Source organism: Myotis myotis, unplaced genomic scaffold (assembly GCF_014108235.1).
Source record: "Myotis myotis isolate mMyoMyo1 unplaced genomic scaffold, mMyoMyo1.p scaffold_m19_p_17, whole genome shotgun sequence".
Classification (NCBI taxonomy): Eukaryota; Metazoa; Chordata; class Mammalia; order Chiroptera; family Vespertilionidae; genus Myotis; species Myotis myotis.
Genome location: NW_023416321.1, coordinates 1,638,360 through 1,663,275, shown reverse-complemented (window position 1 = coordinate 1,663,275; position 24,916 = coordinate 1,638,360). Strand labels below are relative to the sequence as shown.

The window sequence follows — 24,916 nt, the reverse complement described above, 5'->3', positions numbered from 1 at the left end:
CGCTTGCTGTCTGGAGCCGAAATGGTCAGAGCTGCACCTCCTAGCTGGCATCACCGTGGAGAGGCAGGCGGGGTGCTGGGTGGTGGCCGCGTGATGGCTTAGAAAGGACCGTCCCGAGGCCCCTGGATGCGCCGGGAAACAGCGGCCTCACACGGTCGCTCTAGGGAGTGCCCGGCCGCCTCCCGCCGGCCTCACAAGCTGCCGTGCTCGCACCCTTGTCCGGCGGGAGCGGATGCGAGGCAGGGAGGTGGCTCGGCGTCGGTCTGCCCGGTGCTGACGCACGGGAAGCTGGCCGTGGTCACTTAGGTCCACCCACCAACAGTGCGCCCGGCGGGAAGGCATCTGGGGGCTGGGCCCGGAGACCCCAGGCCAGTCGCGGCCCTTCTGGACCGCCCGCCCGCCCAGAGCTGCCACCCGGGATCAGTGCCACATACTAGCAGGGGACCCTCTGGCTGGCAGCGGCCACAAGCCAGGATCCAGCTGTGCCAGGGACACCCGGTGCTGTCCCCACCCTCAGAGCTCGGGGTGACGCTGGGTAGGCCTCAGGGCCCCCTCGACAGACAGCCTCTGCCCCTGGACATCTGCAAACACAGAGCTCCCCCAGGGACGCGCTGGGGAGGGGCCAGCCCAGCCCTCCTGATGTGGGGTGCCATCACTATGGGTCTGACCGGCTCCCGCCTCTCCCAGGCCCGAGCATGGCTCTTCAGGTCCCTGAGATGCGGGACGGTGGTCCCCAGTGCCACTCGGCCGGCTCCCCTCCCAGGGCCCTGCCCAGCTCCTGCAGTCCCGGGACGCTGCGGCTGTGACAGCCTCGGCACATGGCTTCCCACAGGCTCTGCAAACAGCCTGGCAGGATCCCGTCACTCCCTCCTGCCTCGGGCCTGGGCGCCCGCTGCCCCTCGGCCTGGCCGGCTCCTCTCCCCATGGCTCATTCACAAGTGAAATGTCACCCCAGCCCCTTCCTAAATTCGCCCCCACCCCATCACCACAAAAGCACTCCTGCTGCTGGCCTTGTCACCCTGGCTCGCCTCCCCGCCCCCTTGTCCCTGCCTGCCTGGTGCACCCCTGGCTCAGGCTGATCCTAGGATCCCTCAAGCTGGGCCGCACCGGTCCTGCCATCTGGAGCTTGGCCACCAGAGGGCGCCCTCACTGATCCCTGGAGCCCAGTTTGTCGGTATTGAAACAGCCTGGGCACTTTGAGATGCCCATGCAGCACCCGGGCACTTGGTGAGGCAGTGGGGACCCGCTGTGGCAAGGAGAGAGCCAGGAGGAGGAGCTGAAGGGGCACGTGCAGGAGGCCTGCAGGTCATCGCCAGGGCCGGGGGGCGGGGGGGGGGGGGGGGGGGAGGCCTGCAGGTGACTCCGGGGCAGGGAGGAGGAAGGGGGGCAGGCCCCACACACCTGGGCAGCGGGGCTTGAGCACAGACTCCCACAAGACAAGCCCGTTTTGCAAAACATATTTAATCAGAATAAATAGAGGCTCAGGCAGGCCAGGGTCCTCTGGGGGCGCCGCAGCCCCTCGGCCACCCTCCAGCTCCCGCCCTGGATGCGCTGTGAGTCCCATCACCTTCCTGGGGTCCCAGCAGGGCCGCCTGAGGGGCCACACAGTCTCGGGTGCGTCAGGGTCTGCAGAGCCGTGGGAACTGAGCCCGGTGGGTGAGCAGGCGCAGGGCTGCCAGGCCCATCCTGGTCCTGCTAGGCTGCCCGATGGTCTGCAGGCCGGGCCGGGGGCGCCGCTCCCTCCTGGGTTCTGCCAGCCCTGCGGGAGGGGGGGGGGGGGGTGAGGGGCTCTGCACCCGCGGAGGCAGCGCCTGGCCGCCTGGCCACCCAGAGAGTCGAGGCTCCGGAGAGACATGAGGGGCTGGAGGAGGCCGGGAGGAGCCAGGGACCTCGGCCCACGGAGCTCAGCCTGCACCCCCCGCCCAAGGCATCTGCCTGTCTGTCTGTCTGACCTCATCTCCCGCTCCCTGGGCTTAACCACAAGTAACTGTGCTGAGGGGTGAGGCGGGCTGCTTCCTGCGGGGCCAGGGCAATGAGGCTGAATCTGTGCTGACCCCACGGGGAGAACGGCCAGTGAGGCTGCCCCCAACTTACCCAGAGAGGGCGTGGCGGGAGGAAGGAGGGAAAGGGCTGAGAGGCCCAGCTCCACCCCGCCCCCTGCAGGCCGCGCCTTCACTTTCTCACCAATGTAACCACCTTGCCCCTCCCCCAAATGCCCCACCGGGAGCCAGCAGCCACCTCCCTCCCACCCGCCACGCGCTGCCCCTGGGGAAGGCGCCCGGCCGTCCTTCCCACTCACGCCCACCAGAGCCGCCCCCGAAGCCCTCACCCGCTCCTCTCCTTCCTCTCGTAGACGGAGTGAAGCTTGTTGATCAAGAAGATTTTGTCTTCCCCCTCCTAGAAACGCCGGAACGTGAAGGCGAGAGAGCAGACATGTCCGTCTGTCCGTCCAGAACCGCCCCATCCAGACAGCCCCAGGGAAGCTCGCAGGTGAGAAAAGTGCAAAGAAGGGGAAAGAGGCACCATGACAAGGAGGACGACCAACCCAGAGCCGGGCAGCGGGGTGCTCACAGGCCTGCGCCCCCAGAGCCGGGCAGCGGGGTGCTCACAGGCCTGCGCCCCCAGAGCCGGGCAGCGGGGTGCTCACAGGCCTGCGCCCCCAGAGCCGGGCAGCGGGGTGCTCACAGGCCTGCGCCCCCAGAGCCGGGCAGCGGGGTGCTCACAGGCCTGCGCCCCCAGAGCCGGGCAGCGGGGTGCTCACAGGCCTGTGCTCCCAGTGGCCCAGGGGAGGGGAAGGGCCCAGGCCCCACCACTGAGGAGCTGCCGGCAAACCTCCTCGCCGCCCGTCACCGTGTCACCGTGTCACCGTGTCACCGTGTGAAAGGGGTAAGAACGCCTGTCATGGGGCTGGTGTCCGTTCCCCCTGTTGCTCTAACCAATCACCACAGAGCCAGTGGCTTACACATCGCAACCCACCACCTCAGTCTGGAGAGCAGAAGGCAGCACGGCCTCGCTGAGTGAGCCGCGGCCCCACCAGGAAGGTGGGGCTCAGACCTGGGCTCAGACCTGCAGCCCCCAAAGCTGGGACCCGGGCAGGGCTCGGCCTTGCGGACCGGCAGCAGGGCCTGGCCTGGCCCAGCCCAGGGTCCCAGCTCCCAGAGCAATGGGGGCGGAGCTGGGCTCTCTTCCTGGCTGCTCTGCACCCCCCACGCTCCGCCCCCTACCTGGCCCCAGGCCCTGAAGAACCCACCCCCAGGGGGCAGGGGGCAGGAGGGGGGCAGGGGGCAGGGGCAGGAGGGGGGGCCAGAGGGGGCACCCACATTGCTGATCTGCTCCTTGAGGAGGCGGATGACCTTCCGCTGGCCCTTCACCACCTGGATGTTGAGGTAGATGACGGCCCTGTGGGAGGGCAGGGGTCAGGCTGGGCCTGCAGGGGGGAGAGGGGGGAGGGGGGAGGGGGGAGGGCGGGGCGGGGCCCGGGCACTCACAGCAGCAGGGCTGACAGCAGGTAGACGGGGAAGGTGTTCTCCACCAGGTAGCGGTGCACCCAGGGCAGCCAGGAGACCTGGGGGCCCGCTCTCTCCAGGCGGCGCACCCACACCTTGCCCGCCTCGTACATGCTGTCCAGGCTCCGGAAGGGCCCGCAGAGGCTTGAGGGCTTCACCCTGTGGGAGAGGGAGAGGGGGAGGGGGAGGGGGAGGGAGAGGGAGAGGGGGAAGGGAGGGGGAGGGGAGGAGGAGGGGAGGGGGAGGAGGGGAGAAAGGGAGAAAGGAAGGGAGGAGGGGGAGGGAGAGGGGAAGAAGGGGAGGAGGTGAGGGGGAGGGCAGGGTGGCCGGAGCCCTGGCTGGGCCCAGGCCACCTCCACCCCACGCTGTGGCCCCAGCAGCACCTCCCAAACCCTGGGGTGACCCGCCCGCCCAAGGCCGTGCCCACTCACTGCCAGACGGCGTAGCAGAGGAAGATGGCGGCGCCCAGGAAGCAGGGGAAGCAGAGCAGCGAGATGAAGACGGTGCGCATGTGGGAGGCCAGCCAGGGCCTGCGGGGCGCCTGGCAGTTGGCCAGCAGGCTAGCCTGGGGACAAAGGCTGCGCTCGTCCACTGCCCTGACACCCCCCAACCCCCCAGGCCTTCATGGGGGAGGAGAGGCGGGGCCGGTGGGGCCTGAGCGAGGCCCCAGGACAGGACAGGCGGCCGAGAGGCAGGCACTCAGGGCCTGAGCCCAAGAGGGAGGCAGCGACCGCCGGACCCTGGTGCAGAGGGAGTCCAGGCTTGGGGGGGGGGGGGCACTGGCTTGCCAGGTCACTATATACAGAAGGGCTGCTGCCACCAGCCACCTCCGCTGCCTCCCGGTCCCCGGCTGTCCCCTGGGCACTGCCCAGTGCACAGATGAGAAGGCGGCCCAGGGAGGGCCAGGGCTGGTCCTCGCCACCGAGCAGCCCTCCTGAGGACACGGGACCAAGGTCGCTTCCCACGGCCGTGGCCTGAGGCTGAGAGCGGCTCCTAGCGCCCTGCCCAGAGCCCTGCCCCGGAGCCTGGCACAGTCCCCAGCAATGGCCATGGCAGCGGGTGCTCCCAGCCTGCCTAAGGCGGCGATGGGGGGTGGGGGGGCCCTGGCTGCCAGCCTGCCACTTGGGTCAGGGAATGTTCCCACGTCCCGGGCGTCTGCCTGCCAGCTGAGCAGCCCGCCCGGGCTACCCACGTGCCCCCCCGCCTCCCGGGGCCCCGCCATCGCCTCTACCTTCTTCACGTAGAAGAGCAGCAGCAGCTTGATGATCTGCACGGCCGGCAGGAGGGGCGAGAAGAGGACGCCCAGCCTGGGGAGCGGTGGGTGCAGACCGGAGGCTGGGGGCGGTCCTGAGCCCCTGCTACCCCAGCGCCAGAGCTGCCGCCCGCCTGGCTCCCGCCCCTCTCCCCCAAGGCCAGGAAGGACGCTGCACAACTAGGTGCCTGGGGGGCGGCCTCGCTGTGGTCCCGGGGAAAGGGGCTGGAGGTCCCCAGGCCGGGAGGGCGCTGGCCGCTGCTCACCAGGTCAGGGTCTGCCCGTAAATCAGCTCCAGCACGTTCCGGGCGATGTCGAACTCGGGCTTGCCCCATCCCAGCCTCCTCTCGGAGATGAGCCTGGCAGAGGAGCCGGTCACACACGGGACCTGCCCTGGACGCCGCTTCCCCCCACCCCAGGGGCACCTGCCCACCCGGCTCCGTCCCTGCCCGCCCACCGCAGGCCCAGCCGGTGCCGAGGGGAGGGCACCGGGGTCCCTGCCTCAGCCTTTTTCTAACCCCGCACCCAGGCGTGGGCCCAGCCCTTGAAGCTGCGCGGCTACGAGGCCCAGGGTGCTCGAAGGAAACACAGGAAGGAGAGCTGGGACCTGCCCACACGGGCCTGGGCACTTGGAAATGTCCTTCCTGTCTCTCTCCCACCCTGTCTGTCTCTGCGCTGGACTGCGGTTAGGCCAGCGGTTCTCCACCTTCTGGCCCTTTAAATACAGTTCATGTTGCGGCCCAGCCATAACATTATTCTCGTTGCTACTACATAGCTGTCATGTTGCCGCTGTTATGAATCGTCATGTAAATATCTGATATGCAGGATGGTCTTAGGCGACCCCTGTGAAAGGGTCGTTCCACCGCCAAAGGGGCCGCGACCCACAGGTTGAGAACCGCTGGGTTAGACTGTCCAGATCAGGGCGAAACCCCTTTCCTTTCCGACCTAAAAATAGGTCCCATCCTGCTCATGTTTCCCCCATTTAACGTCTCTCACAAAAGCTGCTGTGGGTGGAGACGTGTCCCTCTCTGGGAGGTCTGCGGCCCGAGAGCCGGGGGGAGGTCTGCGGCCCGAGAGCCAGGGGGAGGCCGGCCGCCCGAGAGCCGGGGGGAGGTCTGCGGCCCGAGAGCCGGGGGGAGGCCGGCCGCCCGAGAGCCGGGGGGAGGCCTGCCGCCCAAGAGCCAGGGGAGGTCTGCGGCCCGAGAGCCAGGGGGAGGCCGGCCGCCCGAGAGCGGGGGGAGGCCTGCGGCCCGAGAGCCGGGGGGAGGTCTGCGGCCCGAGAGCCGGGGGGAGGTCTGCGGCCCGAGAGCCCGCGGGTGCAGGTGAAGATGCTCAGCTCTCCGAAGGGGGAGCCGGATGGGGAGCCGGAGGCAGCACAGGGCCACGCCGGGAACTCACCTCCACACCAGCTCCCCGCAGAGCGTGTCCAGCAGCGTGAAGATGAAGTCCAGCACCATGAGGCGGTACAGCTCTTGGCCCACGAAGTTCTCCCAGCACTGACATGGGGGACAGGGTCAGCCGGCCCGCCCGCCCCCCTGGCCCAGCCCCCCGGGCCTCCAGCCACCCGCAGACCAGGGCCTCCCCCCCCAGCACCTCCCCCCCCCACACCCCCCGCACCTGGTCCTGCAGCGCGGCCACCCTGCGGCCCAGCCAGTGGTAGCAGAGGATCCCCAAGGTGACCATCTTGAGGATGAGGTTCCTGCGAGGCGAGGGGCACGGAGGCTGAGGGAGGGGCGCCTGGCGGGAGAGGTCGCCCCCCAGGAAGCCCTGCCTGACCCCCGGCCGCCTACCTGCAAACGGCCACGTACACCTCCAGCACCGGGGAGTCGTGCCGCTCCAGGGCGGCCAGACCGCGGTACAGGTAGGGGGCCCCCAGGTTGAGGAGGCAGACCACCAGGGGCAGGGCCAGCAGCGCCCCCTCCCGGTCAGCAGGCACAGGGCTCTGCTGGGCGGAGGGGCAGTGGTCACCACAGGTGCCTCTGCCACTGGGGGTGGCAGGTCCACCTATGGGCCTGGGGGGCTGGGTTCTACAGCAGGAGGGGGAGGAACTGGCAGGGAGCACCCCGCCCCCAAGATACGTCCACCCCAGGCCTCATGTTCAAACCACCCAGGGAGGGGCTGGGCCCAGCTGTGAGAAAAAGAGAAGGGGAAGGAGAAGAGAAAAGGAAGGAGGAAAGGGGAGAGTGTGAGACAGGGGGGCCCTGAGGGTGGGCCCTGAGGGAGGGGTTCTGGCTCCCGGCGTCCAGGGGGCGGGGCCCGCTGACTCCTGGCTGGGCGGGTGCGGGTCACGGGGACCCTTCCCAGCGCAGGGAGGTCTGCCCCTGAGGCTGCCCACCCGCCCCTCACCTCGATCATGTGCTCGGAGAAGGTGTAGACGGCCACGGTGCAGCCCAGCGTGATGCCCAGACACAGCAGCCACACGAGCGCCAGCACGGCCGCCCGGCGCAGCCTCCCGCACGCGCTCCGGTGGCCACGCCGCAGCTGCCACTCGGCCAGCAGCTCCTGCGGGCGGCGGGGCTCAGTCCCACGGCACAGCCGCGTGGCACACGGGGCACGCGGGGCACCAGGGAGGCTGAGCCGGACCGAGGGGCGCCCACCCCCAATGCCACCGCCTGTCCCTCCCCAGCTCCCGGCCCGCCTCCCGGCACAGACAGGGCACAGAACTCCCCCAGGCTGTGCCCTGCCCCATCCCACTAGCCCCGCGTCAGCCTGCTCCCATCCAGGCTCATGCTGCACCCCAGCCTCTCCCACCCGTCCCCCCTCCCTCCCAGCTCCGCCTCCTGGGCTGTCCTGCTGCTGTGGGGTCCCCCCACACACACCGGAAGCTCCCCGAGGGCAGCGAAGCCCAATCCTGCCGCACAAGCCCCAGAAGGGCAGAGAAGTTTCCACAAGGCCCAGCTCCACCACCCTCTGGCCCTGTGCCTGGGGCAAGGGACTGAACCTCTGTGCCTGTTTCCTGCCGTGGCTCAGAGAGACAGCGGCTCTCGCCCGAGGCGGCTGGGGGGAGCCGGGGTGCATCCCAGCAGGAGCCCCTTGGGCGGGGGACCAGAGGACGTAAGGACCCCGGAGAGACCCCAAAGCCAACCTAACCCTCTCCCTCCGCAGCGCCGGCCCCTGGTCCTCCTGCTGGGCGGGGGGGGGGGGACACTCGGCGGCCTCGCAGGGCGGGGACAGGTTCCATCAAAGCCCCCAGCACGCACACCCGCTGTGAGGAGATGTTGCCGTTGACATGGCCTCTCCACGTCCAAGGGCCGTGGCGCTAACAGACGGGCAGCCCAGGGCGGAGGCGCACAGGAGACCGGCCAGGGGGGGAGTACTGACCAGCCTCGGCCGGGGAGGCACTGCCGGGCACTGAGGGCAAGACGAGGACCCCCACCCCCACCCACGTCCAGGTCTAGGAGAGCTGAGTGGCTGGGACGGGGTTGCAGGGCTCAGGGTGGGGTGGCCCCGGCCCGGGTGGCGCACCTTCAGCTGGGTCCGGATGTTGTCACACTGGAGGCGGGAGGCCCGTTTCTGAGTCACCTTGTGGTCCCAGGAGCAGAAGACAGTGATGGCATGGGCCCCCAAGGCGCTGCCCACCCGGTAGCTCTCCCCGAAAGAGTGGGACATGCTGTGAGGACGGGGTGGGGAGGGTGAGGGCGGGGAGCGGAGGCCAGAAGGCAGCAGGACACTCCCTACAGCCAAAGCCCACCCCTCGGAGAGGAGCCCCCTCCTCCCGCCCAGCTCTCGGCGCCTGGTGTGGGCCTGTGGCCACTCTAGGCCAGCCCTGTGCAAACCCGGTGCCCACCAGCGCCTCGAGGCTAGAAGGGTCGGACTCGACCCCAGACAGGGCCGCTGCTCCTGCCGGGACAGGGCAGTAGCTGTGGGCTCACCCCCAGGGCTTTGCGCTGGCTCCCAAAACCAAAACACCTTCCTTCCTTCCCTGAGCCTGCCCTGAGGCCAGTGCCATCTCCCCTAGGAAGCCAGCCTGACTCCTCCCCCAGTGCTCCATGACTCCTGGGCACACACCCAGCCTCTCACTGGTCTGCCTCCTCCCCTGGACAGCAAGCTCCTCACTTATCTTCCTGCCCCAAGCACAGTAAGTGTTGTGTGGATGGAGTGATGGGTGGATAATGAATGGATGGGTGGATAGATGGATGGGTTGATGGGTTAATGGATGGATGGATGAATGGATGGGTGGGTGGATGGGTGGGTGAATGGATGGATGAATGGATGGGTGGGTGGATGGGTGGGTGGATGGGTGGGTGGGTGGGTGGGTGGATGGATGGATGGATGGGTGGTGAGGGTCGGTGGTGGGTGGGTGGGATGGATGAATGGATGGGTGGGTGGATGGATGGGTGGGTGGATGAGTGGGTGGATGGGCGGGTGAATGGATGGATGAATGGATGGGTGGGTGGATGGGTGGGTGGATGGGTGGGTGGATGGATGGGTGGGTGGGATGGGTGGGTGGGTGGATGGGTGGGTGGGTGGGTGGGTGGATGGATGGATGGATGGATGGATGGATGGATGGATGAATGGATGGGTGGGTGGGATGGGTGGGGGTGGATGGATGAATGGATGGGTGGGTGGATGGGTGGGTGGATGGATGAATGGATGGGTGGGTGGATGGGTGGGTGGATGGATGGGTGGCTGGATCAATGGTGCTCAGAGCCAGGGTCATGTGGTGGAGGCCGTTACCTGTAGACCAGGGTGAAGCAGGTGATGAAGAAGGCTGCGCCGATGGTGAAGAGGTAGGCCAGGGGCATGTTGTAGGGCAGGCTGGCTGCCTCGGGGGTGCACTGGCCGCCGTCGGGTGGGTCGGCACACGGCTGGTTCAGGGTGGCGTTGCTGTAGTAGCCGTAGTACATGACGGTGTCCGTGAAGCGGCCCTGCGTTGGAGGCCCAGCCGCGTCAGGGACTCCCCTCCCCACGCCTGACCCGCCCATGGCTTCCAGGGGCAGAGGGAGGGCACCCATCAGGGAGGCCAGGGCAGGGCCACAAGGACGGCACGGAGGCAGACAACAGGCCTCGGCCATCCGGGGCTTCCCAGGCCCCACAGATGTTGGGACAACAAGGAGAGCTGTCTACGCACCCCCTGGAGTCACAGTGGAGGGCGGGGGGTCTCCCCTCTGGCCCGATGCCCCTAACCCTCACCCCTCCGGTGAGGAGCTCCAGGCCAGTGAAGGTGGGGACGGGGCCCTGGGGGGCGGGCGGGAAGGCGGTCTGCACGCCCACGAGGAAGGCCAGCAGGGGGAGCAGCAGCAGCGCGTTGAAGGCCAGCAAGGTCTTGAGGAACAGGAAGTAGGACAGCACGCTGGAGCCGAACTGGCCGCCGATGCGCTTCAGGGCGTAGTGCCAGGGCACCAGGGCCTGCAGCCCCGACAGCAGCCCCAGCCCCAGGTCGTGCGAGGCCTGTGGGGACAGCACCGGGAGGTCCTGCAGGCGGGTCCCCACGAGCAGGACAGCCCAGGACAGGCAGGTGGACCCCAGCCCAGCTGCCCAGGGCCCCTCCCTCAGGGGAGCCCCGCGGAGGCCCCTACCAGCGCGCAGGCGTATCGGAGGCGGCTGCAGCAGCCCAGGAGCCCGGGGCGGCCCCGCGGCCTCCTGCTCGGGGACCGCATCTCCTCTCTGCAGCAGAGGCGGCGGGTCAGGGCCGGACCAGGGTGGGGCCCCACGCCCTCCCAGGACCACCCTTGGCCCAGGCGGGCACTGACCGCAGGCAGCGCTTCTCGGCCAGGCTGAGCGGCATCCCCCGGAGCACGTGGTCCCGCTGGGCCACCGGCAGGCCCTGCAACTCCTTCACCAGGAGCACCCGCTTTTCTGCAGGAAAGAACCGGGGCGCCCGTGGGTCCCCGAGCACCCCTCCCGCCCACCCGCCCTCCTGCCCTCCCACCGCCGTGGCCTTGCCCCTGGACAGGCCTGCCTGCTGCCCACCCTAGGCCCCTGCCCACAGACTCAGGCCTGGACGGCTCTCTGTCACGGCCATGAAGAGACCCGCCTGTCCCCCCCACACACCCCGAGTCCCTCCCTAAGTTCTCCGCCTCCTCCCACTGCCCCTCTCCTGGACCCCCCTCTCCTCCCGCCCCCCCCCCCTCGCTCTGATCCCCAGTGACCTGGGCCCCACCCACCCCTCACCCTGGCCGGCCAGACCTGCCCCCCCCCGCCGGCTCACCCCCGAGCCCCGGCCCCACTCACCCTCCTCGGCAAGGGCCGTGGAGTCCAGCTCCAGGTCGTACAGGCGGAGGCTGGGCCGCGCCGAGCGCCCCAGGCCCCGGAGCTGCGGCCGGCTGGCCCTGCGCCGCAGCCGCACCGTGCGGCTGTAGTACTGCGAGATGATGGCGCCGCGGCTGCGGCCTGCGGGCACCGGGCGGTCAGGCGGCCAGGCCGGACCCCCGCTGCCCTTCCCGGGAGACCTCAGCTGCTGGCCCCCCGGGAGCCTATTTTTATCCCTGGGACAACCCAGGAGGCTGCGGTCTGGCTGGGCTCGGGGCAGCGGACTGGGGGGCGGAGGGGGGCTGAAAGGGCCTGCTCTGCGGGACACAGATGCCCCGACGGCCCCACCCGGCCCAGGGGCTGCGGTCCATGCCAGGGTGGAGGGCCGAGGGCCCCACTCACCGATGGTGCGGCTGGGCATGCTGGCCAGGATGCGGAGCGTGGCCATGCTGTGCGCAGTGGCGCCCTCGGGCCCCAGCAGGGCCTGCTGGTTGCCGGCTGAGGAGCAGAGAGCCTGGTCCAGACGACGGCCACCTCCCCACCAAACCCCCAGCCCCATCCCCTCCCGGGCCTGGGCCAGGCGGGCTCACCTGAGGCCCCCGCGGCTCCGGCCCCCGGCGCCTGGGGCTGCAGCTCCAGCCCCTCCTCCGCGGCCCCCTGGCTCTGCTCCTGGATGAGCAGGTGGAAGGACTGGTGCATCTCGCTCTCATCGTAGGGGCTGGGCTCCCGGCTGCTGGGGGAGAGGGGGGGGCCCAGGCTGGGCTGACCAGGTCTCACCCCGCAGCCTGCCTCTCCCTGGGGTGGTCCGTCCAGCCCAGAGCACTTACCCCTGGTCCTCGGGGGTCTCGGGGACATCGAGGACAGAGGCCATGGCTGCCGCCCACGCGCTGCCAGGCTGCGGCCCTGGAGCCGCTCAGAGCCGCCGGAGCCGCCCGCTGTCCATCTGCTGCGAAGGGAGCAGTCCCCACTCGGCCTCCCAGCCGGGCCCTGGCGACGGTGGGCGGCACCCCTGCCCCGGCCCCACCCACCGCCAAGCACGTGGTCAGGTGAGCGGCCCCAAATAAGCCCAGAGTGGACAGAGGGACACCCTCCCAGTGCCCGGAAAGGAGGGGCGGACAGAAGGGAGTCCCGGCGCCAGTCCCTGGGAACGGGAGGGAGGGTGCTGCGGGCACAGTTCTCCGTCCCAGTCCCGGGGTGAGAAGTTCAGGGCAGCTCTGAGGCCTTCACTGTGCCCGCCCTGTAACCCCTGCACCCCCACAGCGTGCTTCCTCTCACAGGAAATCCTCCCGCCCCACCCCGCCCCCACCCTGCCTCAGCCCAGGCAAAACAGTGTGAGCTACCGCCTCCAGCTGGGTCCCCACCCACCGAGCCAGCAACCCCCCAACACACACACAGCGGCCAGGCGCAGCTCTCAGGAGGCGACCCCACAGTCTGCCCCGGGAGCAGGCAGGCCGGGCAGCCGGCGGGGGAGGGTGCCAGGCGTTAAACAGGCTGCCTTTGTCCAGCCTGTGTGCGGGCAGAGGGCTCTGCTGTCACCCAGGACAACGAACCAGGGCGGCCTTGTCCAGGCTCTGCCCCCCCCCCCCCCCCCCGTGGGCGTGGGGCGGGGACAGCACGCTCCCTGCAGGACTCTGCCCTGTCCCCGCCCCCTCTCCTCCCGGGGGAACTCAGCTCAGGGGCTTCCTGGGGTGGGGGGGGGCGGTGCCCAGGCAGAGCAGGTCCGGTGGGGACTGTGCCCAGACAGGGTCCTCCCTGGGGGTGTCCAGGCCCCCACGCAATCCCAGCCCCTTCCCCCTCACAGCACAGGGTGGGAGGGGTTCCACCCTCAGCCTGGAAAGGGGTGGAGGGCACAGATGGTCCTTCAGCCAGACCCTCCCACGCCCAGCGCCACGGGCCTCCCCACACCCCTTCTCCAGACAGGACAGCCGTGGGAGTGGGATGGGAGGAGCAGGGAGGTGGGAGGTGGGAGGTGGGAGAAGCGAGAAGCTAAGGCCTGGGCCCAGCAGCCTTCCCCCGGGGGAGGGGGCTCACCTGGGCACTGGCCAGGACTGACTTTGGCGGGCACGCGGCGCCCTGGCACCCTACTTCAGGCGGGGCAGGTCCGGTGAGTTTCCGGGTGCACCATTCCTGAGCCCTGAGCCAGGCCAGGGAGGGGCAGGGTGCGGCCTTTCAGGCAGCCAGTCTGCTGAGCGCAGCGCCCAGTGCCCAGGACCAGCCGCAGCCTGGCCTCTTTGCCCAGGGGCCTGAGCAGCTGCCCACCTGCCACTCCCCACTCCCTGCTGGAGGTCAGCGGTGCCAGCCTTCGTGACCCGCCTCCCGCCCGGCCCATCACGCCCGGCCCATCACACCCTCCCGGGGCTGCGGGTGCCTGGGGTGGGCTGGGAGCTGCAGTCCCCAGCCCCCACACCCGGGAGGACGGGGGAGGAACTCTCGGCCCAGCGCCCAGGGGCCCAAAGGAATTGGGAAGGGGTGGAGCTGCCCAGCCGCGGAACCGGACGCTAGGGCTGGGGGGCACGGCCACCAACCCCAAGCCCCAGACCGCGCTCTTACCTGGGAGGCGGCCGGAGGAGGGGCCTGTCCCGGGAAGGGCCGCTGGGTGTGGTGGTTGGGGCTCTGCCACCTGGGGGAGGGACCTCGGGTCAGGGGGAGGGAGTGACGAAGGCCCAGGGGCGGACCTGGGGCCGCTGCACCGCCCGCCCGCCCGCCAGCGCACGTGGTGGCCGGCCTCCGGCATCACAGAACCCGGCGTGGCCCTGGGGTGCACCCCACCCTACTATACGCTCGTCCAGCAACGGTGCCCCCTCCCTGCCAGCCTCGGCCCCTCCTCACACCATACCCTGAGGTCCGAGTGTCTAGTCTGCACCCATCTCTGGCTAAAGTCCTCACTTTCTATGGAATTCCGTGTCCCCACGTCTCATTTGGGGACAGTAACTGCAAACCCGTCCCCTTCCCAGGACGGTTATCAAAACAACCGGGTGCCCAGAGCCGCACCCAGCGCCTTGCAACACCAGGTTGGGTAAGTCCTTCCTTTTGACAAACAGCCCCAGGCGGCGGCTGGCAGACCCGTTATCTCCCTCGCCCCATCTGGGTGTGGGCGTGGCTCGACTGGGGATCAGGCTAGAGCCGGTGGCGCTTCCTGTGTGCTGCCTGGGGAGGAGGGGGCCAGTCCCCACAGCTCCCGGCTGTTCCGCACAGGCCAGGCCCGTCAGCACTACCGTCCCCAGTTCGCAGATGAGGAAACAGCTCTGGGTCTTGTCCACCGAGCTCTCCCGAGCAGCCTGGCCTGAGGCAGCCGGGCAGGAGGCCAGACGACAGGCTCCCGGGTGTCTGAGAAAGTGAGCGGATCTGGACAGTGGACGGAGGGGGGGGGGGATGGGGGGGGGGGGATTTGGTCCGAGAAGCCTTGGGAGGCGGGCAGGGAGAAAGTGAGCTGGAGGGAGACACGGAAGGAGGCCCCCAGGAGAGAAGAACAGGTGGGCAAAGCCAGGACCCACAATGAAAACACTCGATGGGAAAGGCGTCCTGGGACTGAGGTGGGGCAGACGAGGGCGGTCCGGGCTGTCATGCAGCCGGCAGTGTGGTCCTCGGTGGGTGGTCTCAGGCAGGATCTAGGCACCAGGCAGCTCAGCGTGCAGCCCCCGCCTCTCCTCCTCCCTGCACACCCGTGCCCCAGCCTCTGCTTCGTGCATGACCTCAGGCCCACCTTGAAGGTCACCTCCTCTGGGGAGCCTCCCTGGGTTGAGCCCAGTGGAGTACTTGCCATGCACACTTGCCCGTCTGTCTCCACTCTCCCCACTCGCCATCCCACTGTGTGCCCAGCACCGGCCCCACCGGGGACTGGCACAGAGGAGGGCCTTTCGCTCTAGGCGGGACTGGAGGGCCAGGTCGGGAGGCGGGGGAGCCACTGGCAGCTCGCTGAGATGACTGGGCCCTAAAGGTGTGGGGAGGGAGCAGGGAGGGAGGGCAGCACCTCGAGGCCTCCCAGGTCCCAGGAGAGAGAAACGGCCAGGGTGCCTCTTACACCCTCACGGGCAGGCAGCGGGCACGATGGAGCCATCCCTAGCCTAGGCCCAGGCCTGCGCGGAGTGGCAGCCACCGAGGTGGGAAGTTACCAAACAACTGGCGTCTGGGATGGGACCACCGCTAAGTCTCTATCGCGCCCTCTGAGGGCGGCCGGGGCCACCTCACCGGCTACACAGGGACGGGCCTCCCCCCACCACCACCCCCCCAGCCCGCAGCCCGCAGCGGGGTCAGACTCCAGCTCCCCAGGAAGGGAGCGGGCGGGGTGAGCGGGCTCTGATCTGCCCCGTGCGCCCCTGGGGGCTGGGGTCCCCAGAGTCGGGGGGGGGGCCGACTGGGGTACCACGCAGGAGGGGAGCGCCCACCCTGCCCCGCACGCACCCGCGCTGGGGAGGCTGAGCCGCGCGCCTCACCTGCCGCCTGCGCCCCTCGCCCGCCCGCAGGAAGGGCCGCCCTGCCCGGTGGAGAGGGAGGAAACTGCGGGAGGTGGGGGCGGGGAGACCGCGGCGGGAGCTGGGGTTCCTGTCATGTGACCCTCCTTTCTGCTCTCACAGTCCCGCCTGGAGTGAAAGGAGCCGGGCCCAGAGGTCTCCCAGGTCACTGCTCCTGCCCCCAGGTGCGCGGGGCGCAGGGGGAGGGAGGGCACAGGGGCTGGGGGGAGAGATCGGGGCCCAGGGGTGCTGGGTGGGGGTCCCTTTGGCCCCTCCGTGGCTGGGGCGGTAGCCACGCCTCCTCCTTTGGGGGCAGTAGCCACAGATAGAAGACATAGGGGGTCCCCACACGCTCAGATCCGGGGTGCTGCAGGGCACCAGGTCCCGGGGACAGGGACGGCTTCCCGTGGGAAGTCAGCACGTGGAGACCGGGTGGCGGGTGACCGGCAAGGCCGGCAGCCGTGGGAGGAGAGGGGCCTGGGCCCTGAGGGTCCCTCTTCCTTTCGGATCTTTCTCCCCCCATTTGGCCGCGGGCGAGGCCCTGGCCGGTGTTGCCGTGGGAGGTGGGGGGGACCAGGCTGGCCTCTTCCAGCAGGTCTTTCCCTTCCCTTCTGCGCGGTCAAGGCCCAGACCTTGAGGCTCGGGCAACAGGCGCCCACCTCCCTCCTGAGACGGAGTTGCAGCCCCGCGCCCCGACCTCAGCCACCCCCCAGCCCAGATGCGGCGGCCGGGGCCCCACCAGCCGGAGCCCGAGCCCCAGGGCGAGGAGCTGTGGGAGCAGGAGATGGAGCGGCTGTGGTCCTCCTGGGCGCCCGTGCGGACGCTGCCCTACGCCATGGCGGACAAGCGCTTCCTCCGGTGGGTGCTCGGTGGGTGGTGGGTCCGGGGCCAGGACACAGCCAGGCCCGAGGTGGGAGTGGGGGGCCAGGACACAGCCAGACCCGAGGTGGGAATGGGGGTCAGGACACAGCCAGGCCCGAGGTGGGAATGGGGGTCAGGACACAGCCAGGCCCGAGGTGGGAATGGGGGTCAGGACACAGCCAGGCCCGAGGTGGGAGTAGAGAATGGGGGTGGGAATCGCCTGTTTAGCAGCTCTGCCTGGCCCGGGAGGGCACGGTGGGTGACTCCGGGTGCTCCCATCACCCCCCCCCCCATCCCAGGCAACTGTGGGAGCCCGAGGGGGCCAAGGCGTCGTGCTGGCAGCGGTGGCAGCGAAGGTGGGGGACCACGGGACGGCGCCTGAGGGAGGCAGCGCAGCGGCTGGCCCAGGGCTTCGGGCTCTGGGAGGGGCCCCTCTACGAGATCGGGGGTAAGGCCTGCACCCGCCTCCCGCCTCCCCGGTCTGGAGTCTGAATGTCCAGTTTAGAAACAGGAGGAGGGCCCCAGGCTTGCCATCGCTCCCCTCGGCCCCACCAAGCAGCCCCCTGTCCTCACACCCCTCCACACACCCCTCCACACCTGAGTGGGCCCCAACCTTGCTGGGCGGCAGCACCCCCTGGTGGATGTCAGAGGTACTGCGAGGGGCCTCCAGTTGGGGGACCACTCACCAGAGGTCCCAGGAGGCCGAGCCCACTCCGCTGTGTGGCAGGGCCCTGGGATCCCCGCTGAGCCTGGTTCGGGGCCCCGTGCCCCACCCGCTGTTCTCCCATAGGCCTCTTTGGCACCGGAATCCAGTCCTACTTCACCTTCCTCCGCTTCCTGCTGATGCTCAACCTGCTGACCGTGCTTCTGACCTCCAGCTTCGTGCTGCTGCCCCTGGTCTGGCTCCGCCCACCGGACCCAGGCCCCGCCCTTAACCTCAGTGAGTGCCTGGGCAGCCCCACCCTCTGGGCCTCTGGGCATCCTCGCTGGGGTCCAGCCAGGGACTCGACCTGACCAGCCTGTTGCACGGCAAGGCCTCCGGGCTGAGGGCTATGGGGTGGGTGGGGGCACATCCTCCCTTATGCCTTGGGGACCCTTTCCTGTGGGCCCTCTCCCTCCTCAGCAGCCCTCCAGTGCCCTGGTGACCCCCAGCCCGCGGCTGCTGCCCCCGGTCTCCACTCCCGACTTTGGAATGTGCTCACTGGCCGGGTAAGTGGCCCATCCCAGCGATGGCTCCGGAGGGAGCTGGCCTCAGGGGACCCCAGTCGAAGTGGACACTCACCTCTCTAAGCACGTTTTGGCACTGACTTATTTATTTGCTCATTGATTTCAGAGAGGAAGGAAGAGGGAGAGAAAACATCCATGGTGAGAATCACTGATCGGCTGCCTCTTGCACTCCCCCTCCTGGGGACAGAGCCCGCAACCTGGGCATGTGCCCTGACCGGGAATCGAACCATGACCTCCTGGTTCAGAGGCCCACGCTCAACCGCTGAGCCACGCCTGCTGTGAGACATTTTGGCTCTTAGGGGGATAGTCTTACGTAGACAGCCTGGCCAGGCCAGTGATGGGGTCAGAGAGAGCGGAGGCCACTGGGCCCCAGCCGGGCTTGGGAGAAGCACCCACAGCCCTCGGGGCCCAGCTGGCCTGGAGCGCGGGGGACAGGCGGGGGCACGCGTGCAGGCCTCTGAGGTCAGCACCACCGCACCCGTCCCTGAAAGCCACCTGGGCCTTTCTCTTCCCCATCACTGTGCGGCCCCGGGCAGGCGCCCGGCCCCTGGGAGCCTCTGTGAGTGACGGGGTCATTGTGAGAGTCAGCGAGCACTTAGCACCCAGCCCGGCAGGGACTGAGCTCAGTGGTCCTCACCCTCGTCCTCCCCCCGCGTCCCAGGCCTTCAACAACACCTACCTCTTCTATGGCGCCTACCGGGCGGGGCCCGAGGGCAGCTCCGCCTACAGCATCCGCCTGGCTTACCTCCTGAGCCCGCTGGCCTGCCTCCTGCTCTGCTTCTGCGGGACCCTGCGACGGTGAGCGTCCTGCCCTCACCTCCTCACAGGCCGGGGTACCCCCCCCACCCACCCTCACTCACCTTCCCTTGGCATAGTCCCGCCTCCAGCTGGCAGGACGGTCCTGTCTCGTCCAGTCAGCTCATAGGTGCCTCCTAGGTACAATCTCTGGGTCCCCGGCTGCAGCCCTCAGGGCCCCAGGCCACTGCCTGTGTCCCCTCCCCGACCCAGGCCGAGGCCAATGCCTGGCCCTGGGGCTGCCAGGGCTTCCCAGACCCAGAGCCACAGCCCAGGCTGGCAGCCTGGAGGCGCCCTCCCACAGGCCCTGCCTCCTGCCCACCCAGGATGGTGAAGGGGCTGCCCCAGAAGCTGTTCCTGGGCCAGGACTACCGGTCGCCGCTCAGCGCCAAGGTCTTCTCCTCCTGGGACTTCTGTATCCGCGGCCGGGAGGCAGCCACCATCAAACAGCATGAGATCAGCAACGAGTTCAAGGTGAGTGAGGGCGTGCGAGTGTATGTGGGCGAGTGTGTGTGTGTGTATGTGTATGTGTGTGTATGAGAGAGAGAGAGAGAGCATGTGGTATGTATATGAGAGTGTATGTGTGTGAGTGTGTACATGCGTGCACACAGATGTTACACCTGGAGGCAGAGGCCGTGCGGGTGTAGGTGTGAGCGCTCGCCTGCTCACCTGCACAGTACAAGGAGGGGAGGTAAAAGCAGCTGCCACTCCTGGGCCTGTCCCTGCCCCAGTGTCACCCCAACCCTGCCTAGACCCTGGCCGCCCCACCTGCCTCTGCTTCCACCCCCCACCCACCCCTCGCAGGTGGAGCTGGAGGAGGGGCATCGGTTCCAGCTGGCGCAGCAGCAGACGCGGGCCCAGAGAGCCTGCCATCTGCTCTCCTACCTGCGGGTCAACTTCCTCATCGGGCTCCTGGTGGTCGGGGCCATCAGCGCCATCTTCTGGGCCACCAAGTACTCGCAGGACAACAAGGAGGTGCCAGGCAGCTGACATGTTGGTTTAGTCCTGGCCAGACTGCGGGAGGAGGCGGGTGGTGGCTGAGGAAGCTGAGTTCAGAGTGGTTAAAGCGACGCGCCCAGTCAGGGCCCCATCCGACTGGCACACCCTGTGGACAGCCCTCGGCCGCCAGGTTGCCATCGCCCGGGGCCTTCCAGGCGCGGGGGGGCCTGCCCCAGAGTTACCCTGGAGGGGGTGTAGGGGAGGGGAGCTACCGGGCACCCCGGCCCATGGCACCCCCTCCCTGCTTTCCTGGCAGGAGACCCTGTTTGTGCTGCTGCAGTACCTGCCCCCTGGGGTCATCGCCCTGGTCAACTTCCTGGGCCCCCTGCTGTTCGTCTTCCTGGTGCAGCTGGAGAGCTACCCTCCCAACACCGAGGTCAACCTCATCCTCGTCTGGTGAGCGAGGCCCCAGTGCCAGGCGGGACCGAGGGGAGGCGGGGCGCTGAGGCACGGGAGCGGCTGGGCGCTCCTGCCCGTCCTGGTGGTCTCCTGGCACCAGAGTCCCAAGCAGGGAAGGCAGGAAGGTGCTTCCAGAACGCTCCGTCCCAGGGAGCCCTGGTGGGAGGCGTTCCCATCCCCTCTGCCCAGACCAGACCGCAGCCTGGACCAAGCCATGCCAAGGGGCCCGCGGCTGGTTTGCCAGAGGGTGTTGGGAACCAGCGTCACACACGTAGGGAAACCAGGGACATGGGACTCACGGTTCCCACGCGCCCGGGGGCTTACACCCTTCCCTCAACAACCCTCACGTGACCCGTGAAGTCAGAGCCCCCCTCGTCTCCCCTTTGAACAGACGGGGAAACTGGTTCACAGGGACCGAGCGTGCTGGCCAAGGTCAAGCTCGCATGCTGGCCCGGTGCAGGCTCAGACACAAGCCCCCTCTGCCCGCTCCAGGCTGGGGTCCTGCGTGGACCCACAGCCCTTCTGTGAACCTCCCCCACCTGAGCCCCATCTCCACCCCACCCCCCACCCCCCAGCCTCCCTCAGCAGAAGAACCGCTGTCCCCAGCCTGCCACGGTCAGCCTGCAGAGCCCTCACTTAGCTCTAACGCACCAGGGGTGGCTGGGGCTGGCCGTCTCCCTGTGAGGCCCAGTGACAACGGCTCAGGCGGGTGCACGCACGTGTGTGGGTACACAGGCAGTGGAGTGGGCGGGTATTAACCGGCGGCAGGCGGAGGGACGCTCTCACCTGCAATGAATAAGGATGGTGACGGCCCATCGGGGCCTGTGCCTCTCCAAGCTGGGGGTCGGGGAAGGACAGAGCCCTTCTCCCGTGAATCATCCGGAGACCCAAGTGCTGGGGAACACACTTTGGGGACCGTGGCCACACGGGGGCAGGTGGGAAGGAGGCGGGGCTCTGGAGGTAGCAGCCTCACCCACATCCCGGCCCGCAGGTGCGTGGTGCTGAAGCTGGCCAGCCTGGGCATGTTCTCCTTCTCGCTGGGCCAGACCATGCTGTGCCTCGGCCGCAACAAGACCAGCTGTGAGTCCCACGGCTACAACGCCTGTGACTACCAGGTGGCTGGGGCTCCGGCGGGGCCTGTCCCTTTGGGCGTCTCCCCACCTCTGTGACCTCCCTGCCCCTTTCATCTCCTGGTTCCTCTCCAGGTCTCACCTTTGCGAGAGGCTGGGGATAGAGCTTCCCACACCTGGGCACACCTCCAGGGGGTGCTGTTTGCACCACACAGCACAGTGCAGGGTGGCAGCCCGGGCAGTCGGTTTTCCCTGCATGAATCGTATCCTTGGGGCCGGGGCTTTACCTTAGCAATCGTATCAGGCTCCAGGCAAGGCTCCTGTCCACGGAGATACCCCCCCACGGGTGGGTGAGTGGTGGCTGGGCCCGTGGGTGGTGACCGGAACCATTCTGCCCAGTGCTGGGAGAACTCGGTGGGGGAGGAGCTGTACAAGCTGAGCACCTTCAACTTCCTGCTCACCGTGGCCTTCGCCTTCCTGGTCAGCCTGCCTAGGAGGTCAGCCACGTGGGGACACCATGGGGCGGTGGGGGGGGGGGGACCTGGGCATGTCTGAGGGTGGCCAGTGGCTGCAGCCAGGGGTGAGCAGTTCTACATGTGTGTGTCCCTGTGACTGAGTGTGGGATGGTCCGTGGCCGTGACCATGATGGACGTGGTGATGCTGGGCATGCCCTGTTCCCAGGATGCTGGTGGAGCGGTTCTCAGGCCGGTTCTGGACCTGGCTGGGCCGGGAGGAGTTCCTCGTGCCCACGAACGTGCTGGACATCGTGGCGGGGCAGACGGTCATCTGGATGGGCCTCTTCTACTGCCCCCTGCTGCCCCTGCTCCACAGCGTCTTCATATTCCTCACCTTCTACATCAAGAAGGTGCGGCTCGCGGTTGGGGTGGGAGAGAGCAGGGTGCCCTGGTGGGCACCTTGAGTGGGGCTCCCGTCCTGCCTCTGCCCTCACCCCCGCCCCCCGGCCTCACTTCCCGGGGCCCAGGCTCCTGGGAGTCTGCACATGGGAGCTGACAGCCCCCCGTTGCCGCTCGCCCCCCAGTACACCCTCCTGAGGAACTCCCGGGCGTCCCTGCGGCGGTTCCGAGCCTCGAGCTCCACCTTCTTCTTCCAGCTGGTGCTCATCCTGGGCCTGCTCCTGGCCACCGTGCCGCTGGGCTACGTGGTCAGCAGGTGCGGGGAGGGGAGGGCGAGGGCGGGAGGCGGAGGGCTGGCCGGTCCGCAGGTGCGGGGAGGAGAGGGCGAGGGCGGGAGGCGGAGGGAGGGGCCGGCAGCTCCTCACTGGGCCCTGACGCTGGTCTCTCCGCAGCATCCACTCCTCTCGGGGTTGCGGCCTCTTCGCCAACTACTCAGCCCCCTGGCAGGTGGTCCCTGAGCTGGTGGCCCTCCGGCTGCCACCCCCTGTCCAGCAGGCCCTCCACTACCTGGGCTCCCAGGCGTTCAGCTTTCCCCTCCTCATCCTGCTCAGGTACCTCTAGGGCAGCAGGGGTCAGGGGAGGGGGCCCTGGGAGGGGGGGTCCTTCCATGGGCACCTCCAGCCAGTCTCATGGGATCTGGGAGCAGGACAGGGAGAGCCCAGGGAGGCAGGTGGCCTGGGGGTGCCTCCTGTGCCCCTGGGCAGCCCCTGGAGCCTCGCCTGTACCCAGGCACCTCACCTGACCCCCGGGAGGAGCAAGTGCCTGACTTAGCGCTGAAAGCCGGGTTATTGCCGTCATTTGGTCATTTGTCATTCGGGGTCATTTGTCATTTGGGGCGAGGGCTGAGCACGGTGGGAGGAAGGGGAGGTGAGAGGAAGCCGGGTCTGCAAACCCAGGCAGAGAGAAGACCCCAGGAGGTGGGGCGGAAGTGTGGGGGTGACTCACCTTGGATCCCCCTCTATCCAAAGCCTCGTCCTGACCGTGTGCGTCTCCCAGTCCCAGGCCAACGCCAGGGCCATCCAGGGGCTCCGGAAGCAGCTGGTGTGGGTGAGAGCGGGCGAGACCCCATCCGAGCAGGGTGGTCTCGGGCTGGGAATGGAGGCGGGGAAAGGGCCAGGCGGTGCCAGGAGCCACGCAGGACTGTGGCCTTAGCCTTGGAGACTAGTGTCTAACGGGAGTGCGGCTGAGGGCGGGGCCGGGACGCTGTTGGGGGCGTGGTCTCGGACCGGACTAAGGCGGGACCCTGAAGGGCTTTCTTGGGCGGGAACGGAGCCTTAGGAGGCGTGGCCTCGCTCGGGGAGGCGGGCCGGGGGCGGGGCTTGTGGGGGCGGGGCCTCCGGGGCGGGCGGTGGGCTGCGGATCCGCAGCTGGGAGACTGGCTGATTGCTCTGGGCCTGGGCTGCTCCTGGGGGCCTGGGCTGCTCCTGGGGGGCTGCTCCTGGGGGCCTGGGCTGCTCCTGGGGGGCCTGGGCTGCTCCTGCGCTGGGCTGCTCCTGGGGGACGGTGCCTTTGTAACCAACCGGCTGGTTGCTCCCCCGCAGCAAGTCCAGGAGAAGTGGCACCTGGTGGAGGACCTGTCCCGGCTGCTGCCAGAACTGGGCCTCGGTGACTCGCCGGGGCCCCAATCACCTCATTCTCCATCTTCGCGCCCGCGGTCCTTCTGCCCTGGATTCCCTTGCCCAGGCTCCCCGGGGCCCAGGTCCCCCAAGGCCCTCAGGTCCCCCAGGCCCTCCCCCTCCCACGTGGATCCCACCTGTAGATTCCGCTTCCCCAGCGGCGCGGAGCTGTAGCACCGACCCCCACTCCGACCCCCACTCCGTCTGGAGCCTCCCGGCCGCCCTGCAGCCCCACCGCCACCCCAGAGTCCCCCTTGCCCCACGCTCCTGCTCCCCGGTGACGCCCCAAAGCGGGGTTCACACACCCAGGCAGCAGGAAGAAAACATGGAAACTTGTGTTTATAGTCTGTATTTTTTCTTTTTTTTATTTCTTTGTATAGTTGGTATTTTTTTTTCTTTTTTAAATAATTTTTATTTCTTGAAGTATTATAGTTGGTATTTTTATCTTATTTCTTTAAATTTTGTATTTTGTTGGTTGTTGTATGATTGCATAATACGTTAGTATAATAACCCATGAGTAGTTTATAAATACACACCCACTGGCAGTGCTCAGAAACTGTCTACCGCGGGAAGCACCATCATAAAATTTGAGGCTCTCTGCCCATGGGGAGGGTCAACCTGGCACAGTTGGAGCAAACCCACAGGGCACACGGCCCAGAACCCCGACACCCGGTTCCTGAGCCAGACCCCCCCAGCGAGGGGCCCAGCGGTCATTGCCCCCCTGACCCCAGGCCTCCAGGGCTCACCCGCGTCCGAACAGGGTCTGAAGGCGGCCTCTCCCTAGCAGTTTCTCACCCCTGCATTCTAAGTGGGCGACCCCCCTCCATGAAGGGGGTTCCTCAGGACCCTGCCTGCCATCGGCAGCACCTGGTCGCCCACCCTCTCTGCGTCCCCCAGGGAGCTGACCTCCGGGAATGGTGGGGTGAAGAGGCCCCCCCAGGGCCCAGGCGTTAGGATCTGCCCGAGGCTGGGTTTGTGATTCCCGAGCCTGTCGAAGGTTCCTTTCCGAAGCCGGAGGCTGCAACAGCTCTAAATCCACTGCTCAGCCGCGCAGCGACATGCGCCTGGCCCAGCGGCCTAAAGCCCCGGTGACGCACCCCACCAGGGCCACTTACCCACAGGGTGACAACGCCTGGTCCACAGACCCCCAGGACCGAAGGTCAGGAGAAACCCAGGACCTGCTTGCAAAGCCCCCGCCTCCACCAGGGGCCCCGCCTGGCTGGGTTCCAGGCCTGGGCAGCTCTGACCCGGTGCCCTCAGGCCACAGGCTTCCTGCGGTCATTAAGGCGCGGCTGGCTGGCTGCCCCGTCCTCTCACTCACCCAGCGTCACAAGACCATCGGCTGTGGGCACGCGCTGGGCCCTCCAGGCTGGCAGAGAGCCTGCAGGGAACAGCGCGGCTCAGGGCGGCCCCAGCCCGGCCCACGCCAAAGTGACGCGTGCTCACAAACATCTCGGGGCCAACCTGTGCTCCCGCCAGCAGCCTCCGCGTCCTCTGCAAACTTGCTAGAAATGCAAACTCTCAGGCCCACGCGGCTCCTGACTCAGGAGGGCTCTGAAGGCGCCCGGCCGCGGGGCTCAGGGGTGGAGTGCTGACCTGTGAGCCAGGAGGCCATGGTTGGATTCCCGGTCAGG

At 68.4% G+C, this 24,916-nt stretch overlaps 2 protein-coding genes across 17 annotated transcripts; one reads left to right on the top strand and one right to left on the bottom strand.

The window, feature by feature from the left end:
* Positions 1-1,441: 1,441 nt before the first annotated feature.
* Positions 1,442-13,909, bottom strand: TMC6 (transmembrane channel like 6). Of its 9 annotated transcripts, none has more exons than XM_036338823.1 (23): positions 13,787-13,909; positions 13,501-13,570; positions 12,982-13,084; positions 11,778-11,959; positions 11,541-11,683; positions 11,353-11,448; positions 10,933-11,091; positions 10,452-10,557; positions 10,278-10,365; positions 9,892-10,149; positions 9,436-9,626; positions 8,224-8,368; positions 7,105-7,260; positions 6,549-6,700; positions 6,376-6,457; positions 6,157-6,254; positions 5,025-5,117; positions 4,738-4,813; positions 3,938-4,071; positions 3,489-3,665; positions 3,321-3,399; positions 2,330-2,397; positions 1,442-1,759 (listed from the first exon to the last, which is right to left on the bottom strand). In XM_036338823.1, exons 4-23 carry the CDS (start codon positions 11,819-11,821, stop codon positions 1,696-1,698), a joined length of 2,409 nt encoding a protein of 802 aa, XP_036194716.1. In that variant the 5' UTR covers positions 11,822-11,959; positions 12,982-13,084; positions 13,501-13,570; positions 13,787-13,909; the 3' UTR covers positions 1,442-1,695. The 9 variants fall into 9 exon arrangements, with proteins under 9 accessions (XP_036194716.1, XP_036194720.1, XP_036194721.1 ...); XM_036338827.1 differs by having other exon boundaries at positions 11,778-11,896; XM_036338828.1 differs by lacking the exon at positions 12,982-13,084 and having other exon boundaries at positions 11,778-11,896.
* Positions 13,819-23,731, top strand: TMC8 (transmembrane channel like 8). 8 transcript variants are annotated; one of them, XM_036338837.1, is made up of 17 exons: positions 14,232-14,285; positions 15,525-15,586; positions 15,997-16,259; positions 16,562-16,710; positions 17,053-17,202; positions 17,386-17,471; positions 18,151-18,287; positions 18,611-18,758; positions 19,089-19,259; positions 19,540-19,679; positions 20,674-20,797; positions 21,152-21,249; positions 21,434-21,617; positions 21,792-21,922; positions 22,059-22,217; positions 22,635-22,713; positions 23,208-23,731. In XM_036338837.1, the coding sequence occupies exons 3-17, from the start codon at positions 16,120-16,122 to the stop codon at positions 23,454-23,456; spliced, it is 2,145 nt and encodes a 714-aa protein (XP_036194730.1). In that variant the 5' UTR covers positions 14,232-14,285; positions 15,525-15,586; positions 15,997-16,119; the 3' UTR covers positions 23,457-23,731. The 8 variants fall into 8 exon arrangements, 7 of the variants coding, with proteins under 7 accessions (XP_036194726.1, XP_036194728.1, XP_036194725.1 ...); XM_036338833.1 differs by lacking the exons at positions 14,232-14,285; positions 16,562-16,710 and adding an exon at positions 13,819-13,966 and having other exon boundaries at positions 16,026-16,259; positions 17,389-17,471; XM_036338835.1 differs by lacking the exons at positions 14,232-14,285; positions 16,562-16,710 and adding an exon at positions 13,819-13,966 and having other exon boundaries at positions 16,026-16,259; positions 21,864-21,922.
* The last annotated feature ends 1,185 nt before the right edge of the window (positions 23,732-24,916 follow it).